Source organism: Trichoplax adhaerens, genomic scaffold (assembly GCF_000150275.1).
Source record: "Trichoplax adhaerens TRIADscaffold_5 genomic scaffold, whole genome shotgun sequence".
NCBI lineage: Eukaryota > Metazoa > Placozoa > Uniplacotomia > Trichoplacea > Trichoplacidae > Trichoplax > Trichoplax adhaerens.
In genome coordinates this window covers 1,697,412-1,721,605 of record NW_002060947.1, presented here as the reverse complement: position 1 = coordinate 1,721,605, position 24,194 = coordinate 1,697,412, and the positions used below count along the sequence as shown (strand labels likewise).

Below are 24,194 nucleotides of genomic sequence, written 5' to 3'. Positions count from 1 at the left end.
ATCAAATTTATCAACATACAGTAATAAAGTTCGTTTTAAAGTATGCGTAAAGTTGTCTAATAGGAAGCATGATATTCCATTAAAACAAGACAATAGCATAGCAAGCAAAAAGATAATAGCATGGCAAGCAACAGATCAGAGTAATAACGTTGGTAAGATATTGACCGATTCATAATATCAAGTAATTAGCTTCCATTTACAGTATGATACATGGAATTCTTGTATCTAACATATAACTATATCCTATACTCTCTTCCACTAACGTATATAGTAAGGCTGTTAAATTTTCAGTTCAGTTCTACTGCTAGATGCAATTTTAAAATAATTTTGTATGCAGTAATCGATAATAAATTTAGGAACAAAGCTGCTGCATTTCGTAAAGTCAAATTTTTACTAGTTACATATATATATATATATATATATGAGATATCAATATATATCTTCATATACATGGAAATGTATATATACGTATTTATAATACACATAGCTGTCGCCATGCCAGTATTACTCAAAAAACAACCAAAACAAAAAATTTTGGCAATAGCGAATACGTACAGTATAGTATTACCTATTTACAGTAAAATATTCCATTAAAGTTAAAGATACGTTATATTAAATCATTGTAGGACTTGTAATAATATTGTAATTGTAATAATACAATAAGATGATAATAAATTATCATCTACCGCAGTCATGTACATTACCACATTTTATCCTGGTAAAGTACACTTACATAGTATATAATAGAAGTCATCGTGTACATTATAATACCACAACGGTTAATAATGTAAGCAGTATTGGAAATAGGCGTAATCATTGAGTGAAATTGTAATTTCTGAAATTAAATCAAGGGCACACTCGTCAATTTCTGCTTTAGCGAACTATTAGATATATCGATAATAAAAGCATACGAAACATACTGTCTAGTGCACTAGTAAACTATTCATCTCAAGTGTTTAATAATGTAATGTAGTGTTATTACAAAAACAAAAATTTATTTTCTCAGCGACTACTTTATAGTATTATCATTAAATGGCCGTCGGAAAGGAAATATCAATAATCAAATACTTTTTACAGCTAACTGGACATTTAGTTACGTCTTTACATTCTTCGTCATAGGATGGCATCTTTAGCTCCTGTTATCATTACTAAAATTGTCTCCTGTACAATGTGATTCTTAATCGCACACAATCTATAAGTACTACATCTTGCACTGTAGAAAATAGATCAAAATCTAGATCTGACGAGGGCTCAAAATGGAAAGCTGTACCTATATCGAAGGCTAAATAAGAATTTAACCCTAATAATGTTCTTAAAATCAAATCCACAAATCATGTTCTTGTCATAAGGTAATTTTAAGTCAGATATAAGACGTTAGCACAAAATTTTCCTTATTGCTGTGTTGTTGTTACTGGTCTACTTGATACACTTTGCATCGATGACACCGGTAGTAAGGGATTATTTGGTGTATCAAGTAAAACACCACTATCATGCATTAATTCATTAGGCATATTATCATATTCTATGTTATGATGAAACAAATCAAATTCTTCTTCATCATTAGGTAATTTGTCGTTTAATGCATCAAACTGATTAATACCATGATGTTGCTGATGCTGCCTATGTTGTGGCTGATGTTGTTGTGCCATATTAGAATGCATCATTGGTTGATGTAAATTCGTCATATTGACTTGGTTTAAATTCTGTTGTTGATGCCTATTTGCTATCATGGGCATTTGTTCCATTTCATTGATATCATGTCCTTGGCCTTGATACGATTGTGTGGAAAATAAATCTGCTTGTTGTGCAGCAGGATTGTTGTATGAATAATTATTTGGTCCCATAGTATTATAATCTTGTAACATCGATGTACCATCATTACAAAAGTCGTCTCTTACATTATTATTCATTGAAGGTAACATACTGAATAATTCAGTTGATTCATGTGTCATCCCCATATGACCAGGTTGATTATGGGCTCCTTGGTGCGGGTATGCATCATGATGTTGAAATTGATGTTGTTGCTGAGATGGATGATGTTCCAAATGATCAAAAATATGCGGTTGATGTTGAGCTGTATGAGAGTTCGGAGGCTGATGCGATTGCATCAGCATCGTTTTTTGTTGAAGATTAAATTGTTGTTGATTATTGTTATAACCACCACTAGAAATTGAATGGATATCACGAGGTGAACGTAAACCACCTATTTGCTGATTCGGTGGTACAGAATATCCTGGATTGTGATGCGTACGTAATGAAGTGCCACCGCTTGGAATACCATTTTCCATCATCGAGGAAAATGACCCATCAGTGCTATAAGGTGATCGTATAATCATTGAATCGAAATTGTCAACCAACTCGTTATTATTGCCGCTACTATTATTACGAGGTAGGTATTCATTATGGGCGTATTCCTGAAACATGGACGGTATAGTCGGGATACTTTCTAAGTCACTTGGTATAATTGGTGATGGCCGACCACAAGATGAAGCATTACTTGCAGTACGAGAACGTACTGGTGATTCGCACTCATTGGAATCTGGTGTACGATCACCACGTATATAATCAGAATCTCGACGTGCCCAAATTTGTGGTTGAGTTTTGACACCGGGCGAGGCAAGGCCTGGTGTTCCTAATTCGCTTCCTTCGTCTGTAGTGTCACTAATAGGTTTTAAACTTTTCTTCATTCTACCACGACGTCGTGCAACGCCATCGATACTACCAGCTCTTCTTCGTGTTGCTTTACCAGGCTTAGCATCGGTATTTAATGTCCACCAAGAACTTTTACCAGTCCCTTCATTTTGGACACGTACAAAACGACTATGAAGAGATAAGTTATGACGGATGGAATTCTACAAATAGAAAGGCAATTTGATACAAGGGGGAGAGTTATTTCATTGGAATTTTTTAGATATTTTGCAATTAAAAAAAAAGAAAAAATGGAAAATACATTTCAAGGTGTTAAGACAATAAGGAAGAACAAGAACAAGAAATCAAGCGGACATCATAGCCACAAGGATAAAAAAAGAGTCGGAACTTTCGTTACGGCATAACTGTTCTATGACTCAGTATAAGATAGCCACGATCAAAGGGCGAATAAGAGGACAATAAAAAATAACAAAACATGACATTCTATGCTCTATAGCCAGAGATTGGTCGCAATAGATAGCGTACAAGGGAGAGAAAATTAAAAAAGAAAGAAAGTTCGCCTGACGTTTGCTCAGGTTATTGTCATTTAGAATACAGTAAGGAACAAAGAAGAATCTAGTAAGGCAACCATACAGTTGAAAAAAAATGATACAGTATACTGCATTGTAATGTACTGTACTCAGGCTATGTTTGGCAAAAGAAAGCTCAAGACATCTGCCGTTTTTTATGTAGGCTGCAAATCTATCCAGCGAAACACGTTAACAATTTAACTAGTACAACATCTCAATTAATATAAACTCGTATCATAACAGTCTTCCATCCAAATTGGAAATTGGTCCATTTTCCCCCTACACAACTGTACTATTGTAGTCTACAGTGTAATGTTGCATACTGTAAAGTGGATGAAAACGCTGATTGAAATAATATCTAAATCAAGTGGAAGATAGCACTAAAGTGAATCTAATGCTATCGGAAAAAATATATTACCAATAATAGGAGTATAATAAAGTATATTACAATAAAATAGAGATTCATTGGTTGTCATAGAGTGATTTTAGGGAAAATAGTCGTTAGTTGTAGTCTACTTTCAAAGCTGCCTTTTTTTCTTCACTCCATTTTTTTTGGCGTCATATTATTGTACGTTGGATAGTACAGTACAAAGCGTATCAGCATCTAGGGTACTGTAAAGTATCGACATCCACTATAGTAGAGTAGCGTCGAATAGAGGTGTTCTCGACATTACTGTAGTAGGCAAATGTAGAATTATACTAGCGAATTGCACACTACCCAAACAGTAGCACATACTTTATATGGTATCATCAAGTAATTTGAAGCCTCGTTCAAATGAAAATAACGTTCGTCAAAAGTATAACCAAAATGATCGCCACATCGACTAAACTGGACTTTACTGTACGCCAAACAATATATCGACGTCCGTCGTTAGCGGAGTTTCAAATAGGCTATAGTGCAATAACTGGAAAAGTTTTTCTATCACTCCATTTCTTCCACTATTACTCAGAAATATTTTGTAATATCAATAAGAAATACATGAAGAGTGTACTTTGAAACGAGTTAACAACACTAAAAAAGTGAAGTACATCGCACCCTGCCAAGAAATAGAATGACAACTGCTTGTAGTCCCCCATACTGCTGTACTGTATCATAACGAAGTAGAAAAAGATAGTCCAACTGTTCCACATCGATCAATCAACTTATCTTGATCAGTGGAGAATTGGGCTAATTTTAACAAGATATATCAAATTCATTTTCTGATGGACTATGAAGAAGGCAATGGTGTATAAAGTACCAATAGCATTCAGTGCCTTTTTTGAATACGAAAACTGACTCCAAGCTTAATTTACAACTTCATCAATTGTAGTAGAGTACCAGATCGATCCGTAGTACCCGTCATAGGTAATACAACACATTGTGCGAACAATATAATCAGGCGCACGGTAGTGTACGTATAAAACATGAATGTAGAACAAAAGGCCGCAATCATGGCTGACTAACCTTCCATCCAGCCGATGAGTTGCTTTCACCTTTATCTTTAAAGTAGGCTACATTATTAACCATCCATTCGTATATTTGAGATAAAGTTAAACGCTGTTCCGGCGATGATTGTATTGCTTTGGTAATTAAATCCGCATAAGAGAAGTTACCCCATGCGTTACGCCGGCTTGAACTTTTACGTGAGCTACCTTCCTGCTCGCGTTGAACTTGTTCCTGCTCTTCAGACTTCGTGGCATCTTCATCGAAGTCCGGTCGTGGGAGTGGCCATGTCATGCATCGGGCTCGCTGTGGCCCTAAATCGCTAGAGTTATCCATTTTTCCTTCTTGTTGGCGTTCAATGGGATTCTTTTTACCACTCTCACACACAAGTTAAACGTAGCGATCGATGGAATTACTTGAGAAAATATAAGCTGGCCTAAATTCAACACGTACAACGATTCCTTTGTCAGAAACTGTGTTGAGCCACCTTCTTTGATGTAAACACATACACACACACAGTCGTTTTAACCTCCTCAAAAAATTGCTAACGACCCTAGTACAGCCTGTCCAGCATACAACAAAAAACGCGAAAACGAATTTTTTTTTGATTGATCGACAGATTTATGCTACTGCGCACTGGCAGGCAGGAAAACTTGTCCGTGTTTCTTATTGGTCAAATGTGACGGTATAATAGATAAATTGACCAATGGTATTGGACTAGGATTGTATTTAGCGTCAAGACAATAGAACTCCCACCCTATTCGATGAAGTACTTATGCTCTTATTCACCAAAGACTTACTCTATTGTTGCCCTCTATGGTACAGTGTGTATTTTAAAATGTTCGATTTGACTGCCGTGCCAGTGTGAAACCACTAATAATTGCATCTGCGGGTGCAGCCCAAATGCAAACCACTGTCCACTCTATAAACTACAGTATCAACTATTGTACAGAACTGTACAGTATTTGAGTCGCGATTGGCTTTCAACTTTTTTTGCGCGTATCGTAGCGAAATCCACGACAGCATCAGTATGTAGCCTGCTGCAATTGGACAGTACTGGACGTACAGTAATACAGCACACTACAATACACTACAGTACAGTAGAATTTCTTCAATCCAATCATAAAATGCCTAGTTACGGCAACGTTTACTTGGCCAATACTTCAGAGATGTCCTTTTGATAATTTTCATCGCAATTCCACTTCTTTTAAATGACAGTACAGTACAGTACGAATCGTCAACATTCACAGGCGTACGTACACTACTGGGCATGCATGATCAAGTTCGAGTGGAAGCTCAAGCAGAGGGTCCAATGTAGCACTTTACGATCCTAGTCATTTCCTCATCACTTCCATGTCAGAACATTGTACATACTGTAGTTTATGCCGACTATTCCCTACTGTGTGTCACCGTATCAAAGTTCGTAGTTTGCCAACTTCTTACGGTCCCATCGTGACTACCAGTGGATGATTGTCTAGTACCTGTACTACTTTCTCAAGTCCGTGGTACTATATTGTCATGTTTACATTGAGCGTCCATCACAGCAGTATGTATGATGGTCACTACCGCGTCGAGTTACTCTAAGATTGGACCAAAAGCGTGTCCGTATGTATTACGCCAACTTCAATCAGAATATGAATAACAAATCACATCAAATTTAAAATGACACCTGCAATTCTGACTACAAACATAACCAACAAAAACAGTCAACGCCATGGTTAAATCAAGTGGACTCGTCTTGGCGTACACGAGTATCCCTTCTTGCCACTGTACTGTATTGAAAGAAAACATAATTTAAACAATGTTGCCAATTTGGGGTTACCAATGCTAATGATCAACCAATCGCACATTACTGAATTTCCGATGTCCGATGCTATACTGTATTTGCTTGAAATAGAGATCAAGTTTATTTTAGGCTAACGACAAGCCACATCGCTTGTCATATTCCAACACAATAACTTTGAAAATACTGTAACAGTACAGTACGGGGAAGGCAATGTCGATGAAAGAAAGATTGATGGACGCCTTGGATACGGACAGCGTACAGTATTGTAGACAATGTAGGCTCGCACGGTACAATACGTACAGCAGTTGAAGTACCAAAGAGAGAAGAGTGATATCAAACTTACTAGTAACAAAATGCCTCACTAGCTTCTTCTTTTTCAATCATCTTGTCGCGGCCCTTGGCAGCTGTCTTGATGAAAAATAAACTTCTGATGGCCGTAATAAAAAATTCAAGGGACGATTCATGCACTACCAAAACAGATTGTGAGCTGGGGAGTTGCTGTCATCATTCAAACAGCAAAGGCTTCATTCATTCATTTGTTTGCTCTACAGCAACATTCTAAATTAAAATAGCATACGAGTCGTATGTCGCTAACAAGATGACAAATCCAATCCAATATCCAATGTTGAATACTACGATAGGGGAGATACGGTCGATAGGCAATTGAGGCGCTCATGGATACTGCTTTAACTGTACGGAAATGGGCATTGCAAACTATGAATGTGGTAAAACCACATATACTGTACGCTCGAAATTGCCCTTCGTTGATGATATTGAAGGCAAAGTAAAAGTTTGCTTATCTCAATCTGCTATTTTTACCCATGAAAATAAAATCGGATATCAAAATTCTACTATTACAAATATCTCAACATCGAACGTACAGTGCGCATCAGAACTATGCATGTATCGCATTACCCAGTGATAATGCAGCATAGTGAACGAAAATGAAATAATAGCATCATTGTAAAGATCCCTCGAAATACTAATTGATGAAGTATATTTTCATTGTACCGTAGTACCAGGCGACAGGCTGTCTTCAATGCCAAAATACCACTTGAATTTCACTATTAACCACTGAGTATTTATCGAGTCTAATTATCCTTCAAGTGTAAAAAGTTGGATTTGTACGATAGACTACTAGAAATATGCGTTACATACTACAATAGCATTTCTTTGTACAGCACCATTTCGTTGCCGATTCTTTCTACAATTAATTACAGTTCTCCAATGCAGTAAGTGTTATCAGTAAAGCAAAAAAACCTAGCATATTATTCATAATACGCTTCCATTACATAGAATTATTAAAATGAAATATCATATATATATAGTAATATAAATATTAGCTAGCTCTTCTACCTCCTACGTAGAATTATGTCAATTTTGTCAAGGAGGAAGGTGGTAATCTAGTTGTGATACATAAGGGCATTACGGTTCACGGTCAAAGATCATATGCTCTTGTGAGTATAGTACTATTAATCGTTGATAGTAAATGACAACAAAGTAATATCAATGCTTGCATGTTTGAACAGTACGCTAACTTACAGTACCGCATAGGATCAGATAAATAAGAGTCATTTTTAACCCGCCCAATTTGTAGTTTGATTACCCAAGTTAATTAAACGAGAACTCAAAGAAGTTATGCATATTCCAAGTTGATTTGTGTATTACAAATGAATAAATTTACAGTACAGAGCGGGAATACTGCGTTTCCAATATTAAAATTGTAATAAAGTGAATTCCAAGTAGGGTAACCGCGAATAGCTCTTTGAATCGATGAAATTGCACAAGACGAGGACATTTTTAGTAATCAATGGCTCCTTACTAATACTGACGTAGGACTGCTCTGTGCCATATGTATAGCACCGCCTAAAAGTTGTCAACCTATGGGCCAAAAGCTACTACAACTAAGTAAATTAATCATCATTGTCAACTTAACCCATACTGTATATCTACGCCGTTTTAAGGACAATGCAAATTTATAGACATATTTCGAGATAGATAGAGTATTGTGATATACATTTCTGACACATACATCGTTCATGGATTATGGTACTGTATTGTTGACAGTAATATCGTAGACCATAGTGTACAAGGTGATCGTTTAGACGAAAGGGTATTTATAAGTTCGCACAGATTATTTCCTCAATAGAAACTCCAATATCAAAGTGGACCTTGTTTTAAAATGATCGTCAGTACATAGTTGAGAGTATTGAAGAGGCTTAAGTAGAGTCAAGATCTTGATCAGTATATTGCTATGCTTATGTTATAGAAGAACGGATCATGATTATGATCGTTCGGTAATACGAGTGGTTATTTTACCAGACTTGTCAAATCAACGACACTGCAATACATGTTAAAAACACTAAATATATAATACACTTAATATTCGTTATTAATTTCATCACGACTTGTGCCTAACAGCAGATATTGCCAACAATAATAGTAGTAAGAAATTGATATACAATAGTAAAAATATTGTTTTTATAGTAAAAGCGGCTCACTTAGACGTATAATTTTAACAGGAATTTTGTTCCCCAGACAATCAGCAACTCCATACATGAGGTGGCATTGCGTACATAAACCCAATCCCTACCTACTCAATACTTATTATGACATGTTCGCAACCAGATATAGCTATCACTTTTCCTTCATTGATTAATTCTAATCCTAATTATTGAAACCATATATACCGCATGAAGACACAGATAGTAGACAATACAGCATGTACTATCCGCGAAGCTTTAGCTTCGTGTGTAGGCATATACGGCAATGATATTCGATGAGAACGACATTAAGGGATACCACAATAAGGCCTAATACATATAAAATGTCGATTGAATAACACTAATATTCGAGTACTTCGAAATAGATTACATAGATTTACAGTACTTAACTGGTCAGCATTACGATTTCTGGCTTAATTGTCTGAAATAATCTCAATTAACATTCATGTACATTGTACAGTATACTCTATGCTGTATACTATGCATAGAATAGTCTCTAATAAATAAGTTCTATAAATTTTGCTATAACTGTTATTCAATTACCTGCCTATACGGTATTTTACCCGTACATGCACGAATAGAACGAAAGTATATCTCAATATCATTTGGACTTACTATGAACGTTATTTTAGGAGTGCACTGTACGATAGGATATAGGTCCCTTATACTTTAACAAATGGTATGGCTTTTCAAATTTTTCATAGATCATATTAAAATGATTCACATTTGCATATTTATATGTATGCCTATCTACTGCATATTTCAAAATACCATGGTTTTATGTCACGTATCATTCCTCCAATTATATCTGTTCCAGAGTGTGGTGTAATCAATTCTTGCTGTAAGTAACCAATGTAAAGTATTATCGCAAATTAGCATTTGAATTATCCAATACAGTATTTCAGTGCTTTCCAGAAATTATTGAAAGCTGTATTTTATCCCTTCTTCGCTGTAACGCCAAATTAACACAGCGATGAAATATGAAATAAAAACTGCGAAGAAACCGGCATAAAATGCTTTTGTATACTACATCGCTCCAATCAGTATCGTGACTTCCCATTAAAAGGTACTCAGCATGAATTTCAGGAAATATTTACTCCTAGAATTGATTCATTTTTGCAATAAGCCTCGAACGTATCAATAAATTAGAACAGGAAAGATTGTATGACTTTGATGAAATGATTTTCAAAAAAATATGCTGACGATGTAAACTCTAATAACGCGTTAAAATTAACGTTAAAACAGTTACTGGAAATTTTTAATGGACATTTATAAGCCTCTAGGATACCGTTACATAAGTGCATGTATTATCGCTCCGTTACTTTCCTCAATAAAGCTTTAAATAATTACTAGCATACTAAATAGTAGTTCACATGCAGCACAATGAAGACTTCGACATGTATTAAACTTTAAACAAATTTAAGCTTCAAATGTATCTAAACTTAAAATTTTATCTGCATTTAGCTTCCCTTCCGATGAGTTTTACAGTCTGTACTTTGGTTTGAAAATTGAATATTGCCATATTGCAATAAGCCCGGAATATAGTTATATGTAAAATAGTAATTGAATACAAATTTTCGTTATGTCGCAATGATAAATTTTGAATATAGTGGCAATCGTTACTTGATTGCCCTATATATACTACACTTGGTGGGAAACTTATCTAGTTATGCAGTCAATAAATTAAAATATGCCATTTGTGGTAAGTTAGAAACGATATCGCCAACTTTATATAAGTTCTAGTTGATGACATGATAAATGCACTCGAACATAGATGGCGTATTTGCTACATTTATTTGGTCTTAGAATTTTAAGATAACGTAATAGATTTAATCCCTAAGAGACTGTAGAAAATGTCATCATAGATGATCAGGTCTACTACAGTACCTTAGTTGAATTGTTCAACATCTATTCATGTTAAAATAGTAGTTGAACATTTATCTTAATAAAGGAAAAACAAACTTAGCATCAACGTTCGACTGACTGAATAAACTTTTTAATTATTTTACTGTTACAACCTTAAAATATTCATCTCATATTCGGGCAAAAACAGTAATAGAAATAATCGCCGATGCCAACAATAAATATGGTATTGTCTTAATTTACGTATATGTATATATAGGTGCTGTAGGTTAATATTATTTGATGCGTATTCATTAATATTATCCTTTGCAAGGTTCGTATTAAATACATAGAGTATACTTACTTAATATTTTAAAATGCAGTCAATGAGTGTAGATTTTAAGACAGGATGTTTAAGTAACTTTGCTCTACTAATCCTACATAAGCACTATTTTAAAGTGGTACCGTAAATTACCAAGAAGATTATTTTTTTATATTCTATTCCAATATTAACTTGAAGCAACTCGATATGAAGAGGATTTGATAGCATTTCATCTCCTTTAAACTACTATATAATTACTATTGTAGTGATGAAGTTTACTACCGCACAGTTGATGATACACCTCATTTTAGGGAAAAGTTATCCGGTATTTCGTTAAAGATGGAAAAAACCCCTACTTGAGTTTATATGATTAAATATGAATATTGGTAAAAGTTATGAATTAATGAAAATCTATGTCATGATCTTTTGAAATCTTACTCCAAGTAAAATATTCGCATTAAAAATTACTTACTAGAAGTCAGTGCTATAGTAAATATGCCATATGGTGTCGAAATAATTTATGTTTATAGCTATTGAATATTCTAAATTAGACCTAGCAAATAGTCATTTGTTGAATGAATTACTCATAAGACTATCTTGTTCTTTTTGTAAACAATTAACTTTTTCTTCAAAATTTCGTTTAAGATAATGAAGTAATTATCAGCATTTTTATATAATATGGTACATTTAGCGGGCTTATAATACGGTAAATAATATAGTCCGTGAGCTAATCATTGTAATGAAAAAGTAATAGGTAAAATACAATTTGATACCAACATCAGTATTCTTTATATTAACAATCTACTAATTGCTCTATCTAATAAGAGAAATCGCTAGACAAGAACGTGGAATAATTACTGTAGAACGAGTAATTATGAAACCGAATCTGATGAAACAATTTTTTAAAACCTTGTCATAGAAATACACCAAAGACTAGTTAGGACTACCAGATGGCTTTGTTGGTAACGAAATATAGAATTTCTTGGATGAACGATATTTATGAGAAGGTCACGATGTAACAAATGATTGCAAAATTATCCAAGATAGAAACATGATTATAGAATATTTTCTACTACATTCATGGATAATATAGCTTTTTACAGACTAGTTGGAAAAATAGAATCACTTTTACCCGCGGTTAAAATAATTGCTCGCTATATACGGAAGGGTATAGGCATATTATAGCTGAACTTTAATGTGTATCATTACTATTATTTTTATCATCACGTTCACAACTCTCCTTTAACGATCTTACAGCTTTGCCTATTTAATTATTACTAATTAATTAACGGTTCTGTATAGCTAGAAGGGACATTGTCCCTACTACCATCATTTATGTTTCTATAAAAGTAGACATTAAAAATACTTCCCTATAGTATAATAATGAGTAAGGGAGGAAAAGGGATGCATTCTAAATGTCATGATAGAAAAGACATTTGCAGATTTCGGCCATTTTGCAGTCATAGTGGCTTAATTAAATTTGATACCGCTAAAACTAGATTCGGGATAATAATATTGAGAGTTTTTATAATCACTGCATAATTTCTACTCTATATTACCTAAAAGATATTCCTCATTGACTATCTATAGTGATAATAGATGCAACCAAACTTGACGTAAGATGATAAACGTTGATAGTAATAGAAAAGGTAAAAGTATAGAAAATTCATCAATCCTTTTTTTGTGAATCAAGGACAATTGTGTGTTATTACTTTCAATTACAATTTTATTGGTGCAAAGTATTGCAGTCATGGTAATAAAGGTGATAGAGAAAATGCGTTGCCTAATATAATCGTTCCTACTCTATGAAATCTGTCGATGTTGAATGAAGTTTAAATAATTATTATTTTCTGAATCATTTCCATTTTTTTGTTTCATTTACTAGTCGACAATTTTTCAAAGGATATTGACCTTAATATAATGATTACAATCTATCTTCTATTATCCAAGCGGACAATCTCCATTTTGTATTCGTGATCCTCAAAAATGCCATGTGTCTGAATAGTTGATCAGATTACAACAAATTTGCTTACTTCCAACTAGACGACTAGAATTCATTGGTTTATCATTACAAAGATTTCATGCATCACTGATTCAATAAAGGAAGAAATACAGCATCCATTTCTTTGAAATAACATCTCAAATTTATGGATTATCAACAAGATACGAGATGAATATGAGCTAAGGACAAAAAAAATGCCTTGAAAGTTGTTCAAACATTTTTTAGTATAAGATCGAGGAGTGAAGCAGGAAATATGCTGTTAAACTATGTCAACAAATCAATTAAATAGCTAATAGTACGTAGATGATATTAAGTTCAATCATGGGTGGCAAATTAATTTCGTTGGCGACTATTTTTATTGACTCTAAACCAAGCTACTATATCTGCATAACTATATCGTATTCAATGTTCAAATTTCCAAACCGACTATAATTAGAAAGACAAATTAGATGCATTCTAACAATTCCTTTGCAACTATTTGACCGAGGTGTATTCCACTAGTCCAAATTAGTACTTGGTCTATCTATTCCCGTATGATATAGCGCATATTTTACATAAATTAACTTTTTGATCTGCAATTTATGTCACATTTTTTGTTTTAATTCAGAGACATCACTTCTGCCAGTCACTTTTGGTCCTATTATTTCAATTGATGAGAAAATTTTGTAGTTCTATAGATTGTTTAAAAGTTAAAGACGAGTAATTTGGATGATTGCCCGTGTTCCGTCTGACAGTATTCTCTCTGCGTCCAGCTAATATACCTATCATGCACTTCTACATCTCTATTTAATCAATCTAGTAGGAATCTGAGTAGAATTGCTACCTTTTGGCTGCTTCTTGATATGCAAGGATGTGGCGATAGTTATGATTGTCCATTATAGCGTAGGATCGCCAATAAAGCGGTTAATCCGCTTCTTCCTGCATTTAATTACTTTTTTTAATTATAAATCGTGAATAGATTGGTTTTAACCCACAAATGGTCGAACAGTGAATGTCAACGCTAAAATTTGGTCGAAATATCTCAGACGTAACAGAAATTATATTGATACTAATCATTCTACCAATTTCAGGGGTTAACTTAATTAGCCTTCGATCTTCAAATCAACTAGACTCTCATCAGTTTAGATGCTTTAGAAGCTGCCGGAATGATCGTAACTGATGATTATCAATACGCTAATATCTTCGACTCCATAGCCGCCTGAAATATTTTAATTGTATAATAGCGTTCAACTAATATTTCAACTGAAAGGTTGGGAACAAAAATTTTGCAAATACTTATTGGTTATATTCGTCTGGCCATACCACCCCCTAAGCATTAAATTTTCTTATATAGTGCAATAATAGTAACCCATCCCACATTGTAAAATACCGAAATGGGCAAAAATTCAAGTTAAAATCTATTAATAACCAACGTGCTTGGCAAACAATAACTATCATCAATCATAATCATCGTTGTACAAAAAATGAGAAGAAAAAAATAATTGCTAGATTCATGGTCATCGCCTTACTGACAGTCTTTTATATTGCAAGTATTAGGCAATATCTATAGGAGTAATGCTTTATACGAACGCTTTTAGTCTCGAATATTTGCTTATTTCTTAAGAGCAATAAGCATGATTGTATAAATTACCTTGTTATAATCACTATTTCTTTAAGTTTGAAAAAGGACATCCTAGAGTAATAATGACTCTAGTTACTTTATCTTAACTTAGCGTTAAAGAACTAACCTGTGATGAAAAAAGTCGGCGAACCACACCAAAAATTATAGCTTGTATTTTTTTTTCTTGGCGATGCCCAATGTTAATAGAGACCTCTTATTCTGTTCAAGAGAAATAAATCAATGAAAGATTGAGATAATACAGAAGTAGTTATGCGTATAATGCTTTAGCTTATACTTTTTTTCCGAGTTATCTTTGTATCCAAGGTAAATGAACTTGACGAATCAATTTCAAGGACTATAATACATAATTTATTAGTATGAGATGAGTTTATTCATGGAAATTAATGAAAGTAATTTCTATCATGACTCAGAGTGAAAAAATAACCGATCTTATTATCGTAAAGCATGAGGTAGTATCCGACATCTTTCAAATTTACAACTTACTTGTCCAATTGGGTAGAATTGATAATTCGAGAAATGAGCTTTAGTAACAGTTGAGTCGGTTTCTGTGACGGTTTTTTAGATCTGGAGGTTGTTCATGATGTTACTGCTTTAATAGCTTTTCCCATGAATGAGATCAGTATGAAAGGACAAATAATAATATATAGATTCTTATAAATGACCCATAATTCCTCATTCTTTCCAGTGAACAATAGTTTTTATAGTCGTAGCTAACTACAGTGGATAGCCAGGTATACTGTATTCTTCAACGACATAATTTGAAATCATAACCGCATGTCTGTTAGGTAGCTTATTTTATATCTTAATTTAGTTATAGAATAGCGATGGAGCTTTGGGTGGGGTTTCTCATAGAATAATCATTTAACTATATACTACAATTATTGTTTTGATCATGATCTCCAACTGGTAAAATAGAGAGAATTCCTTCGAAAAATAATTTGTAAATTGGAATTCATTTCGAAAAATCAGCTGAAACCAACGCAATATTAAATATGGCACGATGTATTATATATGGAATAACTGAGAATATTATTGACTAATTAGGGATTGCAATTTAGAGATGGATATAATGGATAATAATGGTAAATTGAAATAGAATTTCAAGCACAGTGAATAACTGCTTCTAATATGGGAAATTCAATTCCATTCAAAATGATCACTAAAAATAGTAATATCCAATAAGAAAGAATTTCAATTTTACGCATACTGCATTAATATAGAAGGATTGAAAACACAGTTAGTTGATAATTGTATAAAGATAAAATTTACCATAGTAAGTTGATATTTTTTTCTATATTAAACACATAATTATTAAAGGAGACCGATAGAATAAAAAAAAATTAGTATAGCACTTAATTGCTGTTAAATTTATTGCGATCTAGAAATGATGCGAAAATCATTTCTATTTCATACCAGTGTAGGAATCAATCGATAGAGTTGATTCGAATAAGTAGTTGGCATGAAGATTGTAATGGACAATGAACAATCAATGATAACGATAGGAAGAAGATGAATCTTTCTGCCTAAGATATGATGGCCTAACATGTAGGATTAATACATGGCATCGAATTGTCATTAGTTTATATCTAGCTCAAATGAGAGATAAATTAAGCTGGTTATGGCTGTAATGATTGAGTGATTGGTAAAGGAAGAGCTAATACACTACTATAAAATTAGTGGATTGTACTGAAATTGGTGACGGACGATCGATAAATTGAACTCGTCATGATTGCAAGATAGGAGTAGCTTAAATATAAGAGAAAAAGCACTCCATGTACTTGATAAATTAATTTTTTACCCTGAACTGCGTAATGAAATGATGGACGAAATTAAATTGGCCGTAGATATGATGATGGTAGTTTTTACGGGACGAATGATATTAGCTATTATAGCATGAAAGTATTTATTGAGCTGTTTAACCATAACAATAGATGAATTAAACTATCCATGATTATATTGATAGCGTTAGTTTATAAACAAGAAATAATACAGACAGTCATGAAATTAAAGTATTGCTTTAAGCTGTTTCACGAAACGAAAAGTATTTAAACTCTCTAAGACTTAAAGATAGAGTAATTGATAGTAAGAGGAGATCAAGACTTTTTAATGTATAAAAACCTGTTCATTTGCCAGAGCAATTTAACGGTAAGGTTTATTTGATGGAGAAGACGAAATAAAGACATTTGGATGCATAAAATTCACTTCATTCACTTAAGCAATTTAATGATAGAATAATCTGATAGAGAAAACGAATTCGAAATAGTTTAGAACACAATAATCAGTTCATGTACCGTAGCAATTTAATGATCGTGTCATGTTATGAAGAAGACAAATTAGAGATGTCTGGAGGCATAAAATTCAGTTCATGCACCGTAGCAATTTAACAACAGAGTTATTTTATGAAGATGACGAAATACAGACATCTGGAGGCATAAAATTTAATTCATTACTCAAGCGATTGAACGATAGAGTAATTTAATGGAGAAAATGAAATAGGGACATCTGGAGAGACAAGATTCGGTTCACTTACCCAAGATATTTAACGATAGAGTAATTTTATAGAGAAATAAAATAGAGACATCTGGATGCATTAAATTCAGTGCATCTACTTAAGCAATATAACGAAAGAGTAATTTTATACAGAAGACAAAATAGAGATATTTTGAGGCATAAAAAATTCAGTTCATCTACCCAGGCAGTTTAATACTGAAACTGTAATGTTATAGGGAAAACGATATCGATTTTTGGAATAAACTTCCGTTTAATTTACTCAAGCAATTTAAGGATAAAATAATTTAATGGGGAAAACGAAATAGAGACATCTGGAGGCATAAAATTTAGTTTATTTATCTAAGCAATTTCACGAAAGAGTAATCTTGTAGGGAAGATAAAATAGAGATGTTTGCAAGCATAAATTTAGTTCACCTAACCTAGCAATTTAGCGATAGAGTAATTTGATGGGGAAGACAAAATAGAGGCGGTTTGGTATATGACTATCGGTTCATGTATAGTATCATAACAATTTAACCATAGAGTAATTTTATAGAGAAGAGGAAGTAGAGACTGTTAGTTACTTAAAAATCAGTTCACTTACCGTAACAATTTAACGATAGAGTAATATTACGGAGAAGAATAAGAGATAGCTAGATGCATACAAATTGGTTTATTTTTCAAGCAATTTTATAGAAATGAGGAAACAAAGATATCTGGGTACATAAAAATTGGTTTGAGCATCGAACCAATTTAACGACCGAGGGGTTTTATAGAGTAGAGGAAACAGTGACAGCTCGGTGCTTAAATATCAGTTCATTTACGAAAGCAATTTTACATAGAAGAGAAAATAGAGACAGCTATGCGCATATAAATAAATTCATTTACTCAAGTAGTTTAACGATATAGTAGTTTTATAAAGAGGAGGAAATATGGACAGTTGAGCGCATCAACTCAGTCTATTTTTCATCGCAATTTAGTTATCCTCGCTATCACGAGGAAATAATAATTATAATTTGTCCAAAAAGGGTAATGCAGATCGTCATAGAATTAAAACATTTTGCATCGAGTTCTAAAATGAAACGGTAAACGAATTAGACTGCTGGGGTGATAGATTGTTGGAAAAGAGATGCTGTTGATTAGTAAAGTAATGCAATCCATCGAATTGTTGAGGAAACATGATAGATAGATTATAATTATAAATTTTGATGACTAAAACGTTGCAGCGAGTTGTAGAAAAGAAGTGATGCTGTAAGTTTTATAGTAATTATTTCCTTTCATGTTTTAGCCATATTTGGATATTGGATGTTATTTACCCTATCGAGGTAGTTCAATTTGGAATTACTGTCGTTAGTATTTCTGTTTTCTAAACCAACAGATCATTTCTGATGATAAACTGGCAACTATGTGAAGAAAGCCTAGGTTAGCACTATACCAACATGTCGATTTATACATTCTAGGAGATTGGAATTTCCTTAGTTATAATTTTTAAGAAAACAGTCGTATGCAACTCTGTAGCATTTGAAGCCTTAAAGTAGACTTATTTCATTGTCGTTACTAAATCGCTTAAGATAATATCAAGCCCTTTTAGATATGAGAGATCATATTGTTTTATGAGCTATAAAGTAGATTTTATTACAACTTTCGTGCCAGAATAGCAAGTTATTTCTTGCGTTATTGCTATACTGGAGACAGTATCCATTTATTCATAGGTTGTAGCAAGAAATAGTCTTTTATGTTCTGTAGTTATTTTATTAAAATTATTAATCTGTAAAGATTGCTTGTGATATGGCTGCTTTGACCTTCAATTTGAGTGAAAGAGTCAATTTCAGTGCGTATCTGGCTTTATAATAAATAAGTAATCAGAAGCTTTATGAAACCTTTGATTTGTCTTTAGACTGAAAAATCCTGACGCAAATACTGATACGAATTCAAAAATGTTGATAACTTTATGATTACATTTGCTGTTCATTGGACAGTTCTATTTTCACTTCCCTTACACCTGATCGCTGTGAATGGTATGATGCTTCTCCATACTTATAAAAGAGTTTACATTTTCTAAAGCAAACAAAATCATATTTAAAATTTCTCAATAGAATAGCAAAACAGCTTCTTTGTATTATCCCTATGTCGAATTTTGGATAGGAGTCGGACTGAACAAGCTGTCATCGACGTCGATTTCGGATTAGATAAGAAGGAAGTTGTAAATACTATTACATAACTTGCAGTAAGGAAAGAAATCTATTTTGAAGTTACTTTATGCTGATTATAATTATCCATTAGGAAAGATTCCTACTCTGACTTTCTTTCACAGAGAATTAAGTGAAACCCTGAGTTATACGAAATAAGGATAAGCTGTATGATAGAGACAGCTAGGATTTCAATGGGCAATGTTTAATACAGTCTAACTGGTTAATTCCGAGAATTCAGAGAATAATTTTGTGATTGCGCTATTTTGTTACGACATCGGATTGGAATGTGCGTGTATTGATTTGAATTGTCGCCAAATATGATCAACGAATTTATCCTTGAAATAAGCGATGTATTCCTAAGGAAATTTATAGATTTTAATTGGAAATGCCGTGATGGTGATTCATCAAGAACTTGTAAGATATAATTTGCATCTAACAAGTAAAAACTTGCCTTTTGATCCTCGACGGATTTTCCCAATTGCGCCTTGAAATATCACGCACAGGATATACGTAGTATATGTTAATTTCATAGTTCCTTTTGAAATTCTATACTATTATTACGAGAAGGTGATCGTATTCAGTAGATGATGAAGTAAAAATTATACCAATGTAGTATTATTCTACATAGTTATGACGGCAAGGGAGAAAGTTTTTAGCTCAAGCTACGATTACAATCTCGAAAATGACGATTGTACAACGATTAAGCCATGAATAAGTTCATATATAAGGACTACTGTCATTGTTCCTTTCTAGATGTAAACTGAATACTAACATCGCTTCATAAATTATTCTTAACTACTTGCAATAAAAAAGTATGAAATGGCTAACTGATTTATTAATTAATTTTCAATAACTTTCTACGGATTTATATTGCATAAATGTAGTGATTTCATACTAAGCTTCAGTTGCAATATTATTAAGTGATTCAATTTTATTAGGATGATTTGATGGATCAGCAGTGATATATTGCAAGTCTTTCCTGTTTCATAAGTTTATCATAATAATGAATTGTATTAGATGATCAAAGATAGTATCGATCAATCATGCCTATTAAAGTCCTTTTAACTGTAAAGTAATCTGTTTTAGGTATAAATGTTATTCGGTCATTCCCGGGATTGACCGTAGCATACCTACTACTTTACGAGTAAAATGAATAAATGTAGTACATATACGTGTATAGCGATATTAGTAGTATCGAACTAAGAGAGGCTAATTTAGTATATTATATAATAAAGCCAAAGAAATATGCAAACGTTATACAACTCTGTTGTTGTAACTACAACGTTATAGCGTGTATGAAATTAACGTAAATTGCTGCAATCTATTCAGTTTAAAAGTAACCAAAATTGCACTTTCTTCCGATTTTGGTGTAGGAAAGCATTACTGTTACCATCGGTTTTAAGATTAATTTTACTTGCATGAGTATTAAAGCGCATAAAAGTAAAGTGAAACAAATTTTGAATTATTTAGATAGAAAGCATAAAAAGTGTACGATGGCAGCATTAAAAGTTATATTTTGGATACATTTGGGAACTGCTATTTGTATTATTTTAAATTGATGAAAAAGATCTATTGGATGAGTTTAAATACAGGAACGTTTTCCAAACTAGATAATTAGCGACTTGTATCGTATACTGACGACACTGGGATCTCTTGGCAATAAAGCGGCTATTGTTGTGAAATAAATATCAGAAAAAAACGGCATCATGTTAGAAAGTAGAATCCATTTCTGAAAGTGGTGTCTAGCTAGTTGGGTAGCTTTTTCTCGCTTCTTCTCCAACATTATAGGGCTTTCAAGAGAGTAGTAAATGGATATTATAATATCAAGCAAATAGAAATGTAAAGTAAACTAGTATTATATTATTTGTTATTGACATCTAAATATAAGTTAGGCTCATTACTGGTTTTCAAATATTTATTGGCTCCTGCTATTCGGTCATAAAAACATAACAGGTAGTAATAAATTGTAAGCTTAGTTTCACTTACTCTATCAAAGTGTCTGCAATTATTGGGGAAAGACAGCATACTAAGTGTGATGTCGTATGATCTAATCATGTTCCTAACTAAGAATTTACGATTTGCAGACAGCATAGTAAGCTGAAAGTAGCACTGTGTCAACGTATTTATAATTCATTAATAATATCAATGCAGGAGACAATTTAATTAAAATTGCAAGCAAGCTGATGATATAGTAATAATATACGAATAACAACTGCTTAAATAACCGATAGGCAGTTGGGTAGTCGTATTATCATTGATAAAGTCATTGATAAAGCATCATGCATATTGACTTCTACCTTAAACGAATCGTCCTGTACGTCATCATGTAGCTACGAAACTATGGTCAGGTTACAACTTATGCAACCAAGAAAGATTGCCATGTATGAACAACAAATGTCATTTAATGTACAGTAAGACAGTTTACAGCATAATGTTTTCATTGCAACGTTAATAACCATGTGGCCATTCTGTATTATACAGATTCTTGACTAACAAGTAATTAGTAAACAAGATGGTGTTATCAAAAATGAATTACATAATTTTTAGTAAACTTCGATGCACATAATCTAGGAATCATTACTATCTAAGTTTCTACCAGAACGTTTCATTGACCTTAACGCCTTCTCGCGTAGATCTTTTTCCAACTCTTCAAGGTCAGTGCCTTGTGATACCTTAAGTTACCAATGAAAGTATTTAAAATAGCAATTACTTTACCACAAATGTTGTAACTACTTTGTAATTCGGACAGCATCATTAAGAAATACTTTAGGTTATACAAGAAAGGGTCACATACGGATATGCAGATATTCGCATCGTATTCTCGTTAAAGTTATTATTGAGAATCGCTGCCACTTACAGATAACTCCTCCTTTTTATGCTTTTTTGATTTATGTTTATGTTTATGTTTCGAAGAGTGCTTCTTGTGCTTTTTACTTTTCTTCTTTTTATGACTTTGACTACGATCCACTTCTTTTCGAGCTGGACTACCATCCTATATAGCGGTCATAGTTTATATCTTTTATTACTTACATATAGATGCAAAAGTGTCATGAATCATGACATATTTTACTTGTATTAGTTATTGATAAAAGTTTTATTTACGCACGTCGTCATTTTCATCGCCTACTTCCATCCTCTGTTCAGCCTGACTACTACCTTCAGGTACGCTATCTTTGTGAGTTGCGCTACCGTTCTTCTTCAGCTCTAAGCTCGTATTATTGGAAACTTCAGCTTCAGCGTCATCTGATTTCTCACTGGATTCTCTACTAGCTCTTACAGTATCGTTTGCAGGTGTAACAGATCTACTTTTCGATTTCTCTTGCGTAGGGTCTACGGAATCACTGGATTTTCTTATCCTACGATTATCAGGAGACTTGTTTTTTGCCCTCTTTGCATAGGAACTTTCAGAGCCACTACGTTGTCTTCTATCAGGCGAATTATAGGATCTATCTCTACTTTTGTTGGAACGACCACTATCTGATACACTTCTTGAACGTCTTCTACTTGGACTATTTGATCGAACTCGACGGCTTCTGCTGGATTCATAGCGAGATTTTTTACTTCTAGAGATTTCTTCGGCAGATTCGCTTTGTGAGCTTGGACTACGTGATTTATTAGTAGAAAATCTCCCTTTACGAGGACTATGAGATCGACTACGCCGTCTTCGGCGAGGGCTATTTGACCTACTGCGTGATCTTCGCCAGCGCGGATTACGTTGTTGATTACGTCTACGCGGACTATATGATCTACTCGAACGGCGTCGGCGAGGACTTGGTGATCTTCGACGTCGCCATGGGCTACTACGTATAGGACGCCTTGGTGGACTGTATGATCGGCTATATGATCTACGTCGACGAGGTGGGCTACGTGATTTACGTCGGCGAGATCTCCCGTGCGATTCACTTCGGGATCGACGTCTTCGTCGAGTAATGGAACTGGTCCGTGAACGGCGTTTACGTGGACTACGTGTTCTACTTCTACGACGGCGTGGACTAACGGATCCGCTGGTTTGGCGTCGACGTCTGATAGGATTGCTAGGTGATCGGCGTCGACGTCTGATAGGATTGCTAGGTGATCGGCGTCGACGAGGACTTGTGGATCTACTTCGTGATCGTCGACGACGGGGACTACTCGATACGCTTCGTGATGCACGTTTTTGAATCCGAGGACTGCGAGATCTGGTCTGACGACGACGACGACGTGGGCTACGGGATCTACTACGCGATCGCTGACGACGTGGACTACGAGATCTTTGACGACGATCGTCTCGATGACTTTTACGGTGGTCAGAATGAGAATCATCACTTTGCAGCCGGAATTAGAAGTCAATATTATTATTATAATAAAGATGCTAGAATGTATCTATAATAGCATTGATCTCAATGATACAAAATTTTTAACATAAGTACCTTTCAGAGGAACTACTGTGGCTTCCTGATATTGTGAGAAATGGGAGCGTAAATAAAGGAAAATGTTATACACTCATAATTATGATGAAGTATTCTAGATTACATGTTATTATATTCACACTATATGCGATCAGCAATAGCTTAGAATAGCATCGGATAAATAACTCACCTGCGCTTGATTTGGATGGCTAATTGGCAGGGAATATTTTTACAAGTGCATATGTAAAATAATAGCAATATTGCAATCAATTAATAGACCAATTTAACTTGAATACCGTCCAAATTTCTGCAGGTTCATTTCTCATACCTCACTATTGGTTGGGGATCGTTTAGAAGCAATTTTATCCGGTACAGGATCATCGGATGCTGCAACATGCCGCTGCAG

The 24,194-nt window shown here is 33.9% G+C and overlaps 1 protein-coding gene across 1 annotated transcript; it reads right to left on the bottom strand.

Annotated features, from left to right (window-relative positions):
• Positions 1–2,681: 2,681 nt before the first annotated feature.
• TRIADDRAFT_25137 (uncharacterized protein) lies at positions 2,682–4,935 on the bottom strand (the record flags this gene model as incomplete). The annotated part of the gene is made up of 2 exons (XM_002112327.1): positions 2,682–2,852; positions 4,663–4,935. Coding segments are annotated over 2 exons (444 nt in total), but the record flags the coding sequence as incomplete, so codon positions are not given.
• Positions 4,936–24,194: the final 19,259 nt, after the last annotated feature.